The 21,418-nt window shown below is 39.0% G+C and overlaps 3 protein-coding genes across 3 annotated transcripts; 2 read left to right on the top strand and 1 right to left on the bottom strand.

Annotated features, from left to right (window-relative positions):
- The first annotated feature begins 3,458 nt into the window (after positions 1-3,458).
- On the top strand, positions 3,459-6,452 carry LOC105964525 (adenosylhomocysteinase 1). The gene is made up of 2 exons (XM_012989031.2): positions 3,459-4,284; positions 5,453-6,452. The coding sequence occupies exons 1-2, from the start codon at positions 3,574-3,576 to the stop codon at positions 6,197-6,199; spliced, it is 1,458 nt and encodes a 485-aa protein (XP_012844485.1). The 5' UTR covers positions 3,459-3,573; the 3' UTR covers positions 6,200-6,452.
- A 1,726-nt stretch (positions 6,453-8,178) lies between these two features.
- LOC105964524 (adenosylhomocysteinase) lies at positions 8,179-10,802 on the bottom strand. Its single transcript, XM_012989030.2, has 2 exons — positions 9,988-10,802; positions 8,179-9,195 (listed from the first exon to the last, which is right to left on the bottom strand). Exons 1-2 carry the CDS (start codon positions 10,696-10,698, stop codon positions 8,449-8,451), a joined length of 1,458 nt encoding a protein of 485 aa, XP_012844484.1. The 5' UTR covers positions 10,699-10,802; the 3' UTR covers positions 8,179-8,448.
- Positions 10,803-16,239: 5,437 nt separating this feature from the next.
- LOC148769060 (uncharacterized) lies at positions 16,240-17,615 on the top strand. The gene is made up of 2 exons (XM_088820819.1): positions 16,240-17,055; positions 17,291-17,615. Exons 1-2 carry the CDS (start codon positions 16,344-16,346, stop codon positions 17,326-17,328), a joined length of 750 nt encoding a protein of 249 aa, XP_088676945.1. The 5' UTR covers positions 16,240-16,343; the 3' UTR covers positions 17,329-17,615.
- The last annotated feature ends 3,803 nt before the right edge of the window (positions 17,616-21,418 follow it).

Genomic DNA, 21,418 nt, shown 5'->3' with positions numbered 1-21,418 from the left:
AGCATGGGATTGTCAGTCAAAATTTCTTCACATGGTGTTCCAAAGGAAAATGTCTTGTGCACTAAACATTCACCCATCGGAGATATAACTTGGGGGAGTGGTACATGAATTGAGCAAAAACTAAAGTATCGACATATATCTTTATGTCCAAAATAATAGAAGTTACATCTCCTCTGGAGCCAAAAGCAATCTTAGCCCGCATTTGTCGACATGATCTACATCGGGATTACACACACAAAAAAAAAAAAAAAAAAAAAAAATAGACGAACACTTTGAGCTCGTAAGCTCAATGATGGGACATAACGCTCCAAGAGCCCGCTGCATGTTATTTACAACCCCTTTCGGTTGGCCCAGCCGTCTCAATCAACTGAGGGGTTCTGAATTCCCACAATTTATAAGCTCAATCTTCTGAGATCTCGATCTTGAATGAGTTTGAATATGTCTCGTGAACGATTTGGGCTCTCTATGAAGCTCGACAATACTCAGATTTATAAGTTGCGAGATGATGGTTTTCACAAAACCCGAAACTAATTCCTTGGCAGGAAGTTTTTCAAGATCACATTATTCTCTCGAAAACGAATTCTTGAAGTCCGTATTGATCGGTTGGAGCTTGGCCAGCCAACTCCGAGCCAGATTTCGCCGATCCCAGTGCCCGTCAAGCCGAATATGTCGGACCCATCACTTATGAAAATTTGGTTCTCTACTCAGCACCACCTCCGTTGATGCATATTGAGTCGGAACCCGTCTGAGGGATGTATTCGGACAACCCGGTTTTCTTTTCTCGATCGGTGGCGGGATGCTTAAACTTGCCTCTCTAAACCTAACCATCTAAGGTCACCGACCAGCATGGGTATTGGGGCGCCACAGGCCTAGACCTTGCTCCTTAGCTCGGTATTGCTTAACAGATATCCATGCCTTATTAATTCAAGGGCTTGAATTTTCTCTCATATACCCCGGAAGATCCCTCGAGGCACAAAGTTTATTCCCATGATTTAGCGGGGCTGGGCTTTCTTGAAGTTCGGAGTTCTCGGAATGAACCTGACGCTTGGTGAAACTTTGAAACTCGCACTCACAACTCACACCTCAAATTCATTTCTCGTAATTGGACTTTTTGTCGCTCTCATTTATTACGGGAGGAGATTATGTGAGAAGAGAGGACCCACGCCATATTTTTATGGCGATGTGAGGTTTCCACCTCGGCAAGAGATCGCTACGAGTCGAGGCGATCAAGTGTTAAAATGGGGCTCTCTCCTAGCTCGCATTTTCTACATAAAGCTCGGAGTTATCCTCTCAGCGGGATTGCTGAAAACTTACTTTATCCCGAGAGCTCGCGTTCACATTGCTCGCACTTCTATGCCAATTCTCCCACAACTCCGAGCCAGATTTTGCCGTCTCGAACGTTACCATCCCGGTGCTCTCTAACCGAATCTCGCCAACCTAATGCCTGTCGAGGCAAGTCTCTCAATCACCTTTCTTGAAGCTTGAATTTTTCTCTGGAATTTCAAATTCCGGGAAATAGTTCTTAAAGCTCTTATAGGCCAGAGTTATTCTCGTACATAAAAGCGAGTACTTAATGATCGTGTTTGCTGCTGAACTCGTTTTCTTACCTCGAAGCGGGATTTTTCGAGACTTGTAGTTCTCTCCTATATAGAATTGGTCCTACGAAGCTCGCATCTCCACCTCGAACACGAATCTATGAAAGCTCGAACCTCTACTAATATCCTTGCGAGATGTGGCTTGAATTTATGTCCGACATATAGTTATATATGTGTGGGGTCAGGGACAATGAGTCAGATAAACAAAGGTGAAAAACCCTTGAGTTCGGTTAAATTCGATTTTCGAAGAATACGAGTCGTTAAAATGGGTTGATCATTTAGCAACACCGAGGCACTTTGCGCGAAATAAATAACACCGATGCGCTTTAAGCGAGATGAGTAACACCGCATCGCTTTGCACATAAAGAGCAAAAATGAGGCGTTAAATCGCCCAAAAACGAGTCGTTAAATCGAGCAAAAATGAGGCGTTAAATCGCGCGAAAATGAGTCGTTAAATCGAAACGAAATGAGGCGAGATAAGTGCAAAAATGAAGCGTTAAATCGAGCAAAAACGAGTCGTTAAATCGAGCAAATGAATCGTTAATCGAACAAAAATGAGGCGTTAAATCGCGCGAAAATGAGTCGTTAAATCGAAACGAAATGAGGCGAGATAAGTACAAAAATGAAGCGTTAAATCGCGCAGAAACGAGTCGTTAAATCGAGCATATGAATCGTTAATCGAGCAAAAATGAGGCGTTAAATCGCGCGAAAATGAGTCGTTAAATCGAAACGAAATGAGGCGAGATAAGTGCAAAAATGAAGCGTTAAATCGCGCAAAAACGAGTCGTTAAATTTAGCAAATGAATCGTTACTCGAGCAAAAATGAGGCGTTAAATCGCGCGAAAATGAGTCGTTAAATCGAAACGAAATGAGGCGAGATAAGTGCAAAAATGAAGCGTTAAATCGCGCAAAAACGAGGCGTTAAATCGAGCAAAGATGAGTTGTTATAATAGGCAAGAATAGCCTATCAAATCGAGTAAGTAAATCGCTAGAGACATTCAAGCCAATACGGCGAGATAAGCGCACGAGTCATACAATCAGAGAAAAAACGATGTAAGGCGAAAAGACGACACGTGAATAATACTCCTAGTCTAATCACGACTTTTAGACTTCGGAGTAGGAGGGAGTAGTTGATACGGACCAAATTGTCCTCATGGGGTTTCCTAATCATTTATTGGGCCGTGGATTGAGTTTTCACTTGTATTTGGCCCAAAGTCATATCAGGCCCAAGAAGAGGAGTTAGGGCAAGTTTGCTTATTTCTTGTCCATCAAGTATCCTCACCTATAAATAGGGAGTTACTCTCAACTTATCACTTCTATGCTCTCTCTTACATATGACACTCGATTATCTCCGGATAAAAACTGACTTGATCGTCGGAGCTTCTACGCCGGGAAACCCCTCCCGGCGTTGCAGGTACCCCTCTGGCGGGATCCCCGACAAGCTATCATCCAAAATATCTTCCAAGGATCCCACGTCATCGTCTCGACTATTTTGGAGCAAATCAGGGGTTTATGAAGAAAAAGAGGGATTGGAGGAGTATTTGTGTATTTAGTTTTAATTTTCATTAAGGATATTTTATGACTAACTATTTCTTATCTAATTTTTATTTTAATTGTATTAAAATAATTTTTTTTTGCTGTTAGTTCTAGCCACCCTTAATTTCAGATTATCATTTCAGCGGTACTGAATTGGGTTTGACATGAATAGAAGAATGCTATCTATTATGTTCGGCAAAATATCTGCTTCGTTTACTCTTCAACCAATGGCCAGACTTTTAATCAAAATTCAAAATAGCCCCAAAATCTTAACTAAATTGGACATCCACCCCTTATTCCTCCCAGTCTCACCTCAAAATCCCAACCGTCCATTTCAACCCTATATAAACCCTTCACCTATCCCTTCATTTTTCCTCCTCCTCTCTGCACTCACTCCTCTTCTCTGCAAAACCCCCAAATCTCAGATCTAAATCCAAAAAAAATGGCGCTCGTAGTAGAGAAGACAACCTCCGGCCGTGAGTACAAGGTCAAGGACATGTCCCAGGCGGATTTCGGCCGGCTCGAGCTCGAACTCGCCGAGGTCGAGATGCCGGGACTCATGTCCTGCCGCACCGAGTTCGGCCCATCTCAGCCGTTCAAGGGCGCCAGGATCACCGGCAGCCTCCACATGACGATCCAGACCGCCGTCCTCATCGAAACCCTAACCGCACTCGGCGCCGAGGTGAGGTGGTGCTCCTGCAACATCTTCTCCACCCAGGACCACGCCGCCGCCGCCATCGCCCGCGACAGCGCCGCCGTGTTCGCCTGGAAGGGGGAGACGCTCCAGGAGTACTGGTGGTGCACGGAGCGCGCCCTCGACTGGGGCCCCGGCGGCGGCCCCGATCTGATCGTGGACGACGGCGGCGACGCCACCCTGCTGATCCACGAGGGCGTGAAGGCCGAGGAGGAGTTCGAGAAGTCCGGGAAGGTGCCCGACCCGAGCTCCACCGACAACGCCGAGTTCCAGATTGTGCTGACAATTATCAGAGATGGTTTGAAGGAGGACCCTAAGAAATACCACAAGATGAAGGAGAGATTGGTCGGAGTTTCGGAGGAAACCACCACCGGAGTTAAGAGGTTGTACCAGATGCAGCTCAACGGCACTCTGCTCTTCCCGGCTATCAATGTCAACGACTCTGTCACCAAGAGCAAGGTACATTTATGTTTCCTTAAATTAATCTTTATTTGATTTACTATTTCTATTTAATTTTAATAATATGTAAGTTTTTAATTGAATTTGATGAGTTAGTTAATATATATTTTTAAAAAAATGATGATTCATTTGATGTTTGTGGATGGTGTATATGAGTTTTATTGGGACATCAAAACACTATGTAGCAAGAAGCAAAATGTATACTTTATGCACCCTTTGATTCTTGCAACCGCATACATCAAATGATTCATTATTTTCAACGTATTTTAACTTAATTTTTTTGAAGTTAACCCGAACCAATACATACTAAGATTAAAATGTCTTTAATAGCAATTTGAATGGCTTAAATAATTATTTTCTACATATATTAAATCAATTTTTTTAAGTTAATCTTAATCTACACTAAGATCAAAGTTGGTTGGCATTTTGGTGCTCCACCACTTTGGATGCAAAAATGCATCACAACGTTCCTACTAAATTGATAAACATGTGACATTTCAAAATTCAACAAACTAAATATTTACAAATGATGTTTGCGCATTTGAATTGGGCTAAATGTCAAAATAGTACATCAAACAACAATTTGATGTTTGCTAATTGGATTTTGAAGTGCACATATCATCTTGTGAGAGGATTTTTCGGTAGTTACATAGGAACACTTGATGCTTTTCTTTACGAATGCATTATTGGGTGTTAATTTTTCAAATAATAAAAACAAACGAAATTTTAAAATTTTTGTGAATAGAAGTTGTTACAAAAGTAACTGATTTTCACACTACAGATCCAGACTGTGGAGCAGTCATGCACATTAAATTTTCATTTTGTAATTGGTCAACTCCGAGTCTTCTGAAAAGAAAATTAGCGCTATTTATTTTTCCTACTTTAAGATGTTTGTTTAAAGAATAAAAATTCATAGAAGTGGCATTCTCTTTCTTCTACCATCAATGTAAATGCAATTTTTAGTACATAATTACTTGATATCCTACAAGTAAAATATGGATAATTGTGTATTCTTAATGAATCTTAATTTACCGTTCATGCCTTTCCCTCAATAAAAGGGAAATATGTAGATCACTAACTAACTTATCTAGATAAAACAAGCAAAAAATATATATGTCGTAACACCAAAACTAATCCGTTTTTTTTCCTCCCTTTTTGCTTGTACCAGTTTGACAACTTGTACGGGTGCCGCCACTCACTCCCCGACGGTCTCATGAGAGCCACCGATGTCATGATTGCCGGAAAGGTCGGCGTAGTCTGCGGCTACGGAGACGTCGGAAAGGGTTGTGCAATCTCCCTCAAACAAGCCGGGGCCCGCGTGATCGTGACCGAGATCGACCCCATCTGCGCACTGCAAGCCCTCATGGAAGGCTTCCAAGTCCTCACCCTAGAGGATGTTGTCTCCGAAGCCGACATCTTCGTCACCACCACCGGAAACAAAGACATCATAATGGTCGACCACATGAGGAAGATGAAGAACAACGCAATCGTCTGCAACATCGGCCATTTCGACAACGAGATCGACATGCACGGTCTCGAGACTTACCCCGGAGTGAAAAGAATCACGATCAAGCCACAAACCGACCGATGGGTTTTCCCAGAGACCAAAACGGGTATTATCATTTTGGCAGAGGGGCGTTTGATGAATTTGGGTTGTGCAACGGGTCATCCGAGTTTTGTGATGTCGTGCTCGTTCACCAACCAGGTGATCGCGCAGTTGGAGCTCTGGAACGAGAGGAAGAGTGGCAAGTATGGGAAGGAGGTTTACGTGTTGCCCAAGCATCTTGATGAGAAAGTTGCGGCGCTTCATCTTGGAAAGCTTGGTGCTAAGCTGACTAAGCTTACTAAGGAGCAGTCCGATTATATTAGCATTCCTGTTGAGGGTCCGTACAAGCCACCTCACTACAGGTACTGAGGGGTTGATTTGTGATTTTAGGGTTTGAGATTGTTTCTTGATTTTGTGTTGGTCTTTTTGTGATGGCAGTTTGGTTTATTTGTTGCACTCTTATTGTTTTTGCATTAGCAGTAACTTAAATGTGAGGATTATTATTATTATGTTGTTTGTTTTGTATTTGCTTTTGCGACTTTTCGTGGGAGCTACTTGTCATTGGTTGAACTCATTATTTCCCTAAATTATATGTATTGTACCACTTTTGTCTTCTCCCCTACACCCGGTGATGTAGATTTTTCCTAACGAAACGTAGATTTTCTGAAGTTGAATTCTGATTCGAACTTTCTGAATCAAAATGAACGTGTTAATAGGAAAACAGTGGCTGTAGGGTTGAAGAAGACAGGTTAAGTTGGTTTCTTATTTAAGCAACTCTTGCCAGAAGCATATTTTGGTGCACGATTTTAACAAATCCTGCACGTGCGTGTGTTTAATAGATAATTATATATATGCGTCTTTTTTTTTCGTTGGATTTTTAGCAATATTTGAACTTCGATTATAAAGTTCTGAACCTAATAACAAACTTGAGGACCTTCCAAGATTTTTAAGACCAATGAGAATCTGTAGCTAATTGCTTGAAACACACCTATTTGTTTGAAATCAGTATCCAATAGTGTTATATATGCTTTAACCCTTATCATTTTAGTCTTTTGGACAAATTACGGCCACCCCTGAGTTATGGCAAAATGAAAAACCATTCCTCCTCTTTGGGTAATTACAGTCACCCTTCAACTATGTATTGCGTTACGAAAAAACCCCTCTAGAGATAAATTTAGGGATGTTAAATCTGTTAAACCGAACCGAAATTTCGGTACGCCAATATTTCATACCGTTTACCTAATTGAATATACGATATAGTTCGGTAAATAATTGAATTACATATATTTTATGTAAAAGTATTTAAAATGAGGGGTGGTTGTAATTATCCAAACAAGAGGGGTGTTTTTGTAATTTGACCATACCTCAAGGGTAACCGTAATTTGCCCTATTCTTTCAAAAGCAATTGGGGTTAAGAAAGGTGGCGTTGTAAACGTACATTTTAGTTTACATGTGCTAAGCATTCCATAAATACAGGCAAGAGCAAGAGCAATTATCTTAAACCCAAACTGGCTAACCTTATTTTAAACAGCTGATAAACTCTTACGTTTGATAAGATCTTTTTAGAGCTGATAAACCGTTACATCTTATTTTTAGGATTAATTTTTAGAATGTTTGGATAATGGGCTTATTTCCTATTTTTACTTATTATAAGACTTTAAATAAAAATGTGGGGTAGAGGTACTTATTTAAAAATATCTTATTTGCTCTCCAACAACTTATTTTAAAAAAAATTAAGATTTTTTTCTAAAAATTTACCAAACACTTAGTTCCTAAGCTTAAATACAGGCCCACTTTTTAATATTTGGAAGGGAAATTTCTGAAAAACTGCCCCATCTATTAGTAATTTCCATAATCCCCGACTTTTATTTCTGTCTTACACCGACCTCCTCTTACCGTGTAATATTTCACGAAATCCTTTTAACTCCATGGATATATTTTTCGGAAAATGTCAATTTTACTCTTTGAAGACAAAAGTAACACTTAGAGGGGTAATGGTAATAATAAAAAGTTGTGTATGCGGTACTTAAAAAAATAAAAAATTAAGTCACCATTGGAATAATTTGTCTTTAAAAAATAGCATAAAAAAATACCACTGCAGGATTGAAATCAACATTTTTGGGGAAATATTCACTCGAATCAAAAAGATTTCGTGAAAAAAGTACACCTTGAGGGGGTCGGTGTATGACGGATACAAACATCGGGGGTTTTAGTAATTACGGATATGTAGAGGTGTTTTTCATAATTTAGCTTATGTTCAGGGGAATTTTCATAATTTACCCTAGATTGAATGAAATGCAAAAAAACATATATTAAAATTTTCCATCACAAACACCACAACGGAAACATTTCTTGGTACTATATAATATATCATTTCACCGAAAAAAAAACAGATGCCAGAAAGCAAATACAATATAGCCGTAGCAAAATACACTTCGATAAAAAAAAAAAAAAAAAAAAACCCGACGACCCGATTGCTATCGAACTTATTTCGGTCATCAAACGAACTCCCAAATCACTAAACATGATTCAAGGAAAGGAAAAAAAAAAATAGAAAACAAATAACACGGATCGAAGTATATAAATAAATTCTCTTCCAAATTCGACATTTTATCGTCTCAGTACCTGTAGTGAGGTGGCTTGTAAGGACCCTCGACAGGAATGCTAACGTAATCGGACTGATCCTTAGTAAGCTTAGTCAGCTTAGCACCAAGCTTTCCGAGATGAAGCGCCGCAACTTTCTCGTCAAGATGCTTCGGCAACACGTAAACCTCCTTCCCATACTTGCCACTCTTCCTTTCGTTCCAGAGCTCCAACTGTGCGATCACCTGGTTGGTGAACGAGCACGACATCACAAAACTAGGATGACCCGTCGCACAACCCAAGTTCATCAGGCGACCCTCCGCCAGAATGATAATACCCGATTTGGTGTCGGGGAAAACCCATCGGTCGGTTTGTGGCTTGATCGTGATTCTCTTCACTCCGGGGAAAGTCTCGAGGCCGTGCATGTCGATCTCGTTGTCAAAGTGGCCGATGTTGCAGACGATTGCGTTGTTCTTCATCTTCCTCATGTGGTCGACCATTATGATATCCTTGTTTCCGGTGGTGGTGACGAAGATGTCGGCTTCGGAGAGGACATCCTCTAGGGTGAGGACTTGGAACCCTTCCATGAGGGCTTGCAGCGCGCAGATGGGGTCGATCTCGGTCACGATCACGCGGGCCCCAGCTTGTTTGAGGGAGATTGCGCAACCCTTTCCGACGTCTCCGTAACCGCAGACCACGCCGACCTTTCCGGCGATCATGACGTCGGTGGCTCTCATGAGACCGTCGGGGAGTGAGTGGCGGCACCCGTACAAGTTGTCGAACTGGTGGAAATGGAACGGGAGTTAGGGGCGTTATTGGTAATTCACATAAATATGTATGTAACCAACCAATTCTTGGAGCAAAAAGTGCAATTTTATCTCAATATGAATGAATATGCCTCATTTGATTCATAATATGAGATTAAATAATAATATCATGAAAACCCAAATTGTATTGTTAGAGCATGATTAATCATAATTAGCTAATCTTAACCACCAAAACGGTTACGGGTGAAAATCGGACGAAATGGATCGGAAATAGCTTTTTCGAAAAATTTCCAATTATTTTCGGAACTAAAGTATGGGTTCCAATTTCCGTTGCAAAAAAAAATCATTCCAATTTTGGATTGCCTCGTAATTGGTGGAATTTTGGAAATTACATTAGTTTATGTTTATGATCTCTTGTTTCAAATTCGGATATAATGGAAATATCTGAAATCGAAACTTGGGAAATCAGAATGAACAATACGTTTCCGGATATTCTCGGATCGGAATTGGCGGAATTCGGAAATTCCATTCCGATTTCCACCCCTAATTATGGTAAAACATGTCAGATCTAGATTCAATTTTCAGGACTACGATTATTAGATCTAAAGCTGGAAAAGCAATATCAAAGATGAGAGAGAGAGAGAGAGAGAGAGAGAGAGAGAGAGAGAGAGAGAGAGAGAGAGAGAGAGAGAGAGAGAGAGAGAGAGAGAGAGAGAGAGAGAGAGAGAGAGAGAGAGAGAGAGAGAGAGAGAGAGAGAGAGAGAGAGAGAGAGAGAGAGAGAGAGAGAGAGAGAGATGTATGTATACCTTGCTCTTGGTGACGGAGTCGTTGACGTTGATAGCAGGGAAGAGCAGAGTGCCGTTGAGCTGCATCTGGTACAACCTCTTAACTCCGGTGGTGGTTTCCTCCGAAACTCCGACCAATCTCTCCTTCATCTTGGCGTACCTTTTGGGGTCGGTTTTAAGCCCGTCTCTGATGATCGTCAGAACAATCTGGAACTCGGCATTGTCGGTGGAGCTCGGGTCGGGCAATTTGCCGGTCTTCTCGAACTCCTCCTCGGCCTTCACGCCCTCGTGGATCAGCAGGGTGGCGTCGCCGCCGTCGTCCACGATCAGATCGGGGCCGCCGCCGGGGCCCCAGTCGAGGGCGCGCTCCGTGCACCACCAGTACTCCTGGAGGGTCTCCCCCTTCCAGGCGAACACGGCGGCGCTGTCGCGGGCGATGGCGGCGGCGGCGTGGTCCTGGGTGGAGAAGATGTTGCAGGAGCACCACCTCACCTCGGCGCCGAGGGCGGTTAGGGTTTCGATGAGGACGGCGGTCTGGATCGTCATGTGGAGGCTGCCGGTGATCCTGGCGCCCTTGAACGGCTGAGACGGGCCGAACTCGGTGCGGCAGGACATGAGTCCAGGCATCTCGACCTCGGCGAGTTCGAGCTCGAGTCGGCCGAAATCGGCCTGAGTCATGTCCTTGACCTTGTACTCGCGGCCGGAGGTTGTCTTCTCCACTAGTAGCGCCATTATGGAAATTGGGGAATGGAAACTCGGGGTTTGAACTGCACGCGCTGTTCTTGGGGAGTGGGGGTGAGAAAGAAGAAGGGATCGTAAGGCAAGTGTAGACAATGCTTGGGGGAGAGGTATAAATAGAGTTTAATGGTTGAAAATGGACGGCTCAGATTAAAGAGGGTTTGGTGGATCTGAGATTTGGGTAAATGGCTGTGGTGGGTGGTGGGGAGAGAGTGGGGTTTGCTAGCTGTTATTGTGAACACATTATGAGGTTCTATTTACTATTTTTGTATTTTCTTTTTTATTTTTTTTAAATTTTTTTTATGAATATTTACTATTTTAGTAGTTAAATGAGAACTTTTGGATTGATCAATATATCATTTCATTATAAGATATATAGGGGAAAATAGCTTGAGAGCAACATAATAGTGTTTTCGGTTTGTATTTTGAGCTTTAAATTTTTAGAAGATCAATTTATATTTGTAGCATTTGAATTATGTTTGAGCATGTAATTTAAAATTAGATGAAGTTTTCTTTGAATTGATTACTAAAGAACTTATGCATAGTAATGAAATAAATGAAGAGAGTTCCGTAGGATGATTTAGCGGTTGGATCAAGTGAGGCTGTGTCAATTAACTCAAGTTCGAATCCTCTTAACTTTTTTACATGTAGTGTACCTAGTGTGGTTTACATCTCCCGTATCATTTGCACGTTATTATATGAGAGTGTGAGCGGTTTGCAAGCTATTATACGAAAGTGTGAATTAACTCAGTACACCTAAATGGTTGGTTGCGTGTTTCTTCGTTAAAAAATAAATTTAAAAAAAAAAACAAGTGAAGAGAATCAAAAGCTTTCTAAGCATTAATATATATGTATTTTTTTTTTTATAATGTTACAAGAAATAGCTAAATCGAGTATGATGTTATTTCAACTTTAGTAGTTTGCCTAGTATATTTTATTGCCAATAGTATTAACAAAACAATTTCTAACGATTTAGAAGAAACATGTCACGAGAAATTTCACCGACGACGCGTGGGTTGGTCTTTGCCTTTTTAACTTGGTTTTATAAACATTACACACCCGCATTCAAGTTATTACAAAATTTACTGTAAAGCTCGCTTGGTTAAGTTTATTTTAAACAACAGATAAATTTTTATATCTGAATAAGTTGATTTAAGAGTTGATAAGTTCTTATGTTTTATTATTAGAATTAATTTTTAAAGTGCTTGAATAATGATCTTATAAGCTATTTTTACTCATTATAAGATAATCAATAAAAATGTGGGACAAAGATATATATATTTTTTTAAATCTTATTTATTTTTCAGCAGCTTATTTTTTGAGGTCTTAATTTTATTTTTAAAAAAAATTACCAAACACTTTCGAAGAACTTATATGCTCTAAAACATCTTATAAACTCTTTTTAACATCTTATAAACTTCACAAACACACTCTGGGTCCGGCTTTGAGGCCCTTCTTCAGATTTTTCTGCATGCACAATTTACATTTTCAACCATTCAAGCCGGATATATTGGAATTTGGGTTTTGGGTTTATGGTTGACATATCATATTATAATATTTTTTTATTTTATTTTTCTACCAAAAGGGAATCGATCTGTTGTATTGGTCAAAGAAAAAAAGATATTTGTGGCTTTAAGAAATTCTTGGAAGTTCTTTAGGTGATGTCCATGAAGAACATGCTATTATTAAGGGAACAAACAAACATAAGTAATGTAACCTTAAATTAAGGCAAACCGTGGCTTAGGATTCGGGTTTTCGGGTTTCGGTTTTTAATTGTAGTATTTTACCCTTTTATTTGCTCGAAAAAAAAAATCAGCTTTTTATTTATATTTTATGTTTCATAAAAAATATTTATATATAACTTTGATCTATATGTTTAATCTAAGATATCATTTAGTTGCCTTTAATAGTGGATTAGATTGGATTACATGAGATTAGATTAACTTCATATTGTCTAATTAATTATTTAGTTAGTTGCATGTTCGGTTTCTTAGATTAAAAATTCTCTATTAAATTTGTTAAAATCAGTTATTATATATGAATTGTCTATAAAACACTTAGTTTATAATAATAAAATATAATTTTAAGGATAACATTGTATTTTTCCTTTTTAGTCACCCCTATAAAATTAATCTCAGGGGGAGGGGTGTTACTAGTTTAATGAAATAGTAGCATTTAATAGCGGACTTTGATTTTAGTAGCAGGTATGAAAAGTGTGAATCTTGCCAACCGAACATGTTATTAGCCCCTACTATTTAGTTAGTTGAACCTTATAGCGGTAACCGAACGAGCCCTAACTATTAACTATAGTAGGAGTTAAGAATATATTCAATTGACAAAATTCAACATACCTCAAGTTCATAATTAGAGTTGAAGCTCGTAACTAAATGCTATTCCTTCTGTCCAATATTATTTGTCTATTTGGAGTTTTTTTTTTTTTTTCTAAATTATTTGTCACTTTAGAATTCCAATAAAACATTAATTACACTTTTATTAATGTTACCACTTATCACTCTTAATTAGTTAGTTGAAAAAACAATTAATTACAAGATTATTTTAGTATTTACTGTGTCTTTTTTGGTACGATGTATGCATATGTTTCTTAATATGTGCTCAACCACCCAAAATGATACATAATACACGACGAAGGAAGTACTATTCAGTCAATTTTCCGTAAGTAGCTACTAAAAGAATATGATTTTCCCCAAAATTAAATTACTATATATTACTAAGTGATTATTATTCAATTAAGATTATTATTGAAAAATCATATTTAATAAAAAAAAACATAATATAAGATCTAATACAAGAAATCTAATATTTTAGCAACTCGCAAATTAATTAGCCAATGAGAAAGAATTCAATCCAATTTAATTAAAATTAGTCTGATTCATGCAATCGACTTATGTCGCATAAAGTATCATGCATGACCACAAGAAAATTGGTATTTTTAGTATAAATAACATAAATATTTAATCAAAATTGTTATAACTATACTAAAATCTAAATAAAAGAAGTTGAGATGTTTTGAATTTGTAGATTAATAATAATAATAATAATTACGAGCCGCGGCGACAAGAGCTGGCATTTATAAAAGGGAAAAGCATTTGTAGCAAGCAGGTGTCGGCAGAGTATGTCCAAAATATCTCCTCCATACCTTTTCCCTACATAAATGAAGGCTGGTTTCATAAATAAATCATCAATTAAATTTAATAAGTCTACCGTAAAACGAGCCCCTTTTTACGTTGTACTTCTTCTGTTTCATTATATCTGTCATTTTCTATTTTAATATTTTGTTTTATATTATCTGTCACTTTATATTTCGAATGCTGCATTAATTACTTAATTTTTAGTTTATCTTCTTATTAACAACATATTTCTAATATCTTTTTTTTTTAATTCATTTATCTCATATTAATTATAAAATAAGGTCATTTAGTCTAAAAACTTACATTTTTCATAAAATCAAGACACATTTAGTAAAACTAATAATCCGTGTGCAAAGCTAAAATTGACTATTAAAAGGGAACGGAGGGAGTACACCCTCGTTTAATTTAATCATCAATCATAAATTTAATTCTACGGCGAGAGACACAACGGCTAGGGTTCAACGGTGAGAGTAGCTGCGACGCGGCGGTTGTTCCTGCTAGAGTAGACCACGGTTGTTACTAGGGTTTGTCATCAGTCGTGCACGGTGTAAGATGGCAACGGTGCGAGCGACATCGATGACGCGGCGGCGGTTTGTTCTATGGTAGATGGTGGAATTTTCCTAGGGTTTGGCGGCGACTTTTTCAGGAGTAACCAACGGATATCTTTTTCCTAGGGTTTAGTCGTGCACGGTACAAGATGGCGAATTTGTTGTTGATTTTCAATAATTTGTAGTTGGTTTCGGCGATTTTGTAGTAGATTTCGATGATTTTTGTAGTTGACTTCTGTGATTTTGTAGTTGATTATGATTTTTGTATAGTCGTTTTTGTTATAATAAATAGTTATTTTCAATTATATGTACGTTAAAATTATAGCTGATTATCTAATAAAATATAGTTGATTAAATAAAATTTGTAGTTGATTACTGTAATTTGTATAGTTGATTAATGTAATTTCTAGTTGATTATGATTTTAGTAAAAAAAAAAAAAAAGACATGTAGTTGATTATTGTAATTTATAGTTGTTTAAGATTTTAGTAAATTTGCCAGAAAAGAAGACGAATTTATTAAAAAAAGTTATTAAAAAATAAATTTATTAAAAGAGAAAAAAAAAGATAGATAATAGAATGATATATAGGTGATGGATAAGAAGGGTGGAGAATTGGAATAATATAAGGGTTAAATGAGATTATAAGAAGTTAAGGGACTCTTGAATGCAAACAACAAAGCGAGTCTAGTTCTATTAAAAAAAAATAATGAAGGGTGTTTCGCTAATAGACCCGAACAAAAAAGTAATCCGTTATTTTGTTGTTTAATTATAGTTGTTCGAAAGTAAATTTAAGTAGCTTCATCTTTGAGGAGCGACACTAATAACTTAAAGTGGCAAAGTAGTAATATTTCTAAACAATACAAACATTCAAAGGACAATTATTTATCTCATTCAAGTAATGTGATGTCCCAATTGTTTTTGTAATTTATTTTTGTTTAGCTAATTAGATTGCAAAACCCAAAATTGAAGAGGGAAGTCGGTGACGACGTGGTTGGTGTATGCTGGTTTTATGTGAAATTTCCCAGGAACTTTGTAGTTTCTAATTCAATCTTGTTTTGCTCACAAGATCTTCGATCTTCTATTGTAAATTATAGATTAATTTAAATTTTTCAATAAAGAGGACTTATATCTAAAAAAATTATAACTCGATAATTCAGAATACAAGAAGAGAAAAATATTTAAGAACTATAATCCCAAAATTTTGAAAATCACTGTGTAGAAAGCATGAGTTATTTTTCTCTTCTACCAAGCCTTAGTATTTAAAAGAGTTTTAGAATGAGTTGTAGCAAGAAAAGGGTTGAAAAAACAACACATTCTTCTACTCTTGCTAATAGCAAAAAATTGGAGCTCCAATAAAAGCTCAAGTTTTGTTCAACTCTATTCATCTGATATGTTAAAAATGTAGAGGGATTTGTAGTTGAAAAGAAGAATCCATTCACCTTTGCCGCTAGTAGGGGCCGATTTTGAACTTAGGAATAGGAAAGAAGTCAAAATTATTTCCAACTCTTTTTTACCTTATATTGAAGAAATCTAAAAGGAGTTGAAGTAGCAAAGGAGTTATGGCCAAAAATATTCTCCTTATCCACTAGTAAGAGCCGAAAACTGTAGTTATTAAATAGTCAACATCTCTTTCGTTTTATCCTCTTGGTTTAATTCTATTTTCTTAATTAATTAGAAAATCCGATTGATCTACAACTATTAGCGTATACATATATTATACGTATATATTATTATTATTATTTATTACAGTTACCTTGTGTAATAGGTTACCTTGTGTAATAGGTTAGGGTTTTCTACATGTACATATATATATGATTAATATACGTGAGAGACACAATTCTCTCTTTCTCCAATTCTATTTCTCCTATATGATATCAGACACTAGGTTAACCTAGCCGTCACCACCACCCTTCTCTTCTCAGCCGTCGCCCACCTCCTTCTCCATGGCCGACGACGCTTCTGTTCCCTCCGCCGCCCCTCTCAATTCTTTCCACCTTGCTCATGCCATCTCCAATATCAAATCTCTTATCCCCGTTACTCTAGATCTGAAAAATCCCAACTATCAAAAGTGGAGCTACTTTTTCACAATTACCGTCGGTCGTTTCTGCCTCTCCAATCTTCTCCATGGAAAACCCCGACCGGATTCAATTTCCGCCGATGAATGGCAACGCGCCGACTATCTCCTCCAATCTTGGATCTACGACACCATCTCCGATGATTTGTCCAGCATGGTTCTCTCAAAAACCTCCACCGCCAGTGATCTATGGACCGCCATCTCTTATCTCTTCACCGATAATAAAGATTATCGGGCCATTCAACTTGAAGAAAAATTCAAGTCCCTCAAGAAAGGCACCCATCCGTCAATTCTGGGATCCGCTCCAAATACATCGGGCCACCCATCCACTCCAGCGGCTCAAGCCTACTTTACTGGACCACCTGAACCCTACACCGGCCACTCGGCCCCTACTCAGGTTCATCCGCACCGGCAGCCATGCCACAGCTCTAACAGTTCCATCAACAGTTGCAACAGTTCATGCAACAGTGCCAACGTGGTGGATCTCGCAAACCGTTTGAATACGGTGACACTTCAGCAGCCTACCGAGTCACAATGGTTCATGGACAGCGGGGTGACCTCTCATATGGCACCACACTCAGGTAATTTCAATTTTGTTTTTAATCCTAGTAGTAATTTCCCCAAACATGTCGTCGTCGGTAATGGTTCCACCCTCCCATCACCCACATAGGCCACACAATTCTTCCCACCACTCCTTTCCGCCTCACAAATATCTATGTCACACCCAATATCATCAAACACCTTATCTCTGTTCGAAAGTTCACCCGCGATAACTCATGTTCGGTTGAATTTGACCCGTTTGGTTTTTCTGTGAAGGATCTTCGGAGTCGAGTCGATATTTTCAGGTGCAATAGCTCCGGTGACCTATATCCATTTAGCGTCCCTCCTCCCACCTCACCTCCCGCTGCTTTACTCACTGTCGCAACACCTTCGTCTCACACTATTTGGCATCGGCGTCTAGGCCATCCCGGCAAACACGTCATGTCCCGTTTATTTTCTAGCACTTTTCTTTCACATAATAAAGACCCTAAGGAGTCTCTTTGTAATGCCTGTCAATTAGGCAAACATTTTCGTCTACCATTTTTTTCTCAAAAATCTACTACTGTTGCTCTATTTCAAATTATTCATGCTGATTTATGGACTTCTCATGTCTCTAGTCTTACGGGTTTTAAATACTATCTTGTGTTAGTTGATGATTTTACCCATTATTTATGGACTTTTCCTCTTCGAAATAAATCTGACGTTTTTACAACCTTTGTCAATTTTCATACTCTTCTAAAAACTCAATTCCAACATCCCCTCAAAGCCTTACAAAGTGATAATGGTCGTGAATTAAAAAATGCGGATTTTCAAAACTACTTCACTAAACACGACATCATAAATCGTTTTTCGTGTCCCCACACCTCCCCTCAAAACGGACACGCAGAACGAATGATCCGCACCATAACCAACATGATTCGATCCCTCATCTTTCAAGCTCATCTTCCTCCTACTTATTGGGTCGAAGCCCTTCATATGGCCACCCACCTACTCAATATCTTACCTACCAAAACCACACAAAACCGGACCCCTCACGAAGCTCTTTACCTCATCAAACCTACATACTCTCATCTTCGAGTATTCGGCTGTCTCTGTTATCCCAACCTCACCGCCACCACACCACATAAACTCGCCCCCCGTTCTACTCCTTGTGTCTATCTCGGTCACCCTTCCTCTCACAAAGGATATCGTTGCCTTGATAGATCCACTGGCCGAATCATAATTTCTCGTCATGTTACCTTCGACGAAATTCACTTTCCTTTTGCTGAGTCAACTCCCCCCACAAACACACTACCTACCTCTGCCTTGGACGAAAACACACCCTCCTTGTTCCTCCTCCCTCAAACTTCGTCTAACTGTTGCAACAGTTCATCCAACTGTTCCAACAGTGAACCACCATGTTCCAGCAGTTCGTCCAACAGTCCTATAACACAGCCAACACCTGTTCCACCTGCAGCACAACCTCTCGACCACGACCAGCTCACAACCCCTTCTCCTACTCCCCCACCTCCCCCTGCTCACCCTATGGTGACTCGCAGTAAAGCGGGCATCGACAAACCCAAAGTCCCCTTCTCTCTAATTGCGTCCTCTACCTCTTCCATTCCCACCAACTACCGCCAAGCTCTTCTTGACCAAAATTGGCGAAACGCCATGATTGAGGAATATACTGTTTTAATTAAAAACAATACTTGGAATGTTGTGCCCCGCCCCCCGTTCACTAATGTTATTTATGGTAAGTGGATATACAAACAAAAACTCAAGTCTCATGGCTCCCTTGAGTGATACAAAGCACGGTGGGTTGTTCGCGGTTTTCACCAGCATGCTGGCATCGATTTTGACGAGTCCTTTAGCCCAGTTGTCAAACCAACCACTGTTCGAACAGTTCTCAGTATTGCTCTCTCACGATCATGGCCAATCCACCAGCTTGATGTGAAAAATGCATTCTTACATGACAATCTCTCTGAAACTGTCTACTACGAGCAACCTCCCGGATTCGTCGATCCATCTCGCCCCACTCACGTGTGTCGTCTCAACAAAGCACTCTACGGTCTCAAGCAGGCACCACGTGCTTGGTATAAGCGTTTTGCTTCTCACATTACTACCATGGGGTTCAGAGAATGCAAGTCCGACACTTCACTTTTTGTGTTCTATCGCAACAGTTCACGCGACTGTCGCAACAGTTCATGCACCTATCTTCTACTGTATGTCGATGACATTGTACTTACGGCATCCACACCTGAATTGCTCCGCTCTATCATCGCTGCCCTTAATAAAGAGTTCGCAATGAAGGATCTTGGCGATCTTCACTACTTTCTCGGCATCTCAGTTACTCTCTCGTCGAATGAGCTATTTCTCTCTCAACGCAAGTACGCCGACGAGATACTAGAGCGTGCACACATGGCTTCCTGCAACCCTTGTCTTACGCCGGCTAACACAAAGAGCAAGTTGTCTTCGACCACTGGACCCCCCGTTGGTGACCCTACTCTTTATCGCAACCTTGCCGGTGCACTGCAATACCTCACGTTTACTCGTCCCGACATTTGCTATGTTGTGCAACAAATATGTATATTCATGCATGATCCGAGGGAACCTCATATGGCTGCTCTCAAGCGTATCCTTCGCTACATTCGTGGCACTCTTGATCACGGCCTTCACCTCTCCCCCCAATCCGGACATCTCTCTTATCGCTTACTCCGACGCCGATTGGGGTGGCTGCCCTGACACTCGTCGTTCGACATCGGGCTATTGCGTTTTCCTCGGCAACAACCTCATCTCTTGGTCCTCCAAACGACAGGTCACTACTTCTCGATCTAGTGCGGAGGCTGAATATCGAGTTGTCACAAATGCCGTCGTCGAAACGACTTGGTTACGCAACCTACTTTCTGAGTTGCTCTGCCCACTTTTGAAAGCTACCATTGTCTACTGTGACAATGTCAGTGCCGTCTACCTATCCAGCAATCCTATTCAATACTCTTGTACGAAACATATGGAGATTGATATTCACTTTTTCCGAGACAAAGTTGCTTTGGGACACGTTCGAGTCCTTCACATCCCATCCGCCTACCAGTTTGTTGATATCTTCACGAAAGGACTCCCTACTCAACTGTTCCAACAGTTTGTCTCCAGTCTCCACGTCCTCTCCTTTCCCGTTTCAAGTGCGGGGGTGTATTAGCGTATATATATATTATACGTATATATTATTATTATTATTTTATAGTTACCTTGTGTAATAGGTTAGGGTTTCCTACATGTACCTATATATATAATTAATATACGTGAGAGACACAATTCTCTCTTTCTCCAATTCTATTTCTCCTATAACAATGATGAAATGAGAAAAATATAATGTGTGCTACTAATAATCAGTTAAATTCAAACTTTAAAAAAAAAAATTTAATTAATTATATTTTTTACAATCATATAATTATTGAACTCTCATTTATATTCTCAAGTATTATATTTGAGCTCTAGTTTATTATTATTTAGATTATACTCGCATTAAAATAATTCAAGAACCACCGATTAAATTACTCATTGTTAAATAAACTAAATGACATATTTTCTTAAGTTTTACCCGTTTAACATATTTGATTATGTCGGATACAAAATGCACTTGGCCAAGTTTTACCCATAATCAAAACTCATAAGCTGCTCGAGGGTTATAAATCAATCTTATTTTCCAGAGATGCGAATTATTTTCGAAAGCACCGGATTTCACTTGACTCAGTATAGATATCTCCCCCGTTGTGACATGAAAGTAGAGATCATCAATTAAATGTGTACATTAATCATTTAAGGATTACGAAAGAAAGTAATATACTGTAAACTTGAAATAATGCAGTTTCATATTTAAACAATGAAACAATTATTTCATTTTGTCATGTTCTAAATATGCCGAGTGTGTTAGCACAATAAATTAAAACAATAACTAGCAATATTTTGTATTTACTGTAGTCAAGATGAATAACGTAATATCGTGCTACAGTCTATTCCAATTGTTCGACCATTTCTACCTAAATTGTGAATTATTCAACTTTATATTCTAAATGAACTTCCAAAATGATCTTCTGTGTACTATATCCAAATCAACACAAATTTTAAATACTATTAGAATATTATACTCGTGTATAGGGGTGGGTTTTTTTTTTACCAAATTGCCCTACCAACCCGTTGCCCTACCGAACCCTACTGATTCTCTACCGAAATATTTCTACCGAATTATTACCGTACCCTACCGTGCCCTACCGAAATTTTTTGGTAGGGCAACGACACTCAATATTATTAAAATGGTATTACCCTACCGTACTGAAATATTATTAATAATAAAAAATTATTTTAATAATTCATTTATCATATATAAAAAGTGAACATAGTATCCTAAGGAACTACTATTAGTGAAAATTA

This window comes from Erythranthe guttata, chromosome 7 (genome assembly GCF_056151865.1).
Source record: "Erythranthe guttata isolate IM_541 chromosome 7, IM_541, whole genome shotgun sequence".
Classification (NCBI taxonomy): Eukaryota; Viridiplantae; Streptophyta; class Magnoliopsida; order Lamiales; family Phrymaceae; genus Erythranthe; species Erythranthe guttata.
This window is presented reverse-complemented; position numbering and strand designations above follow the sequence as displayed.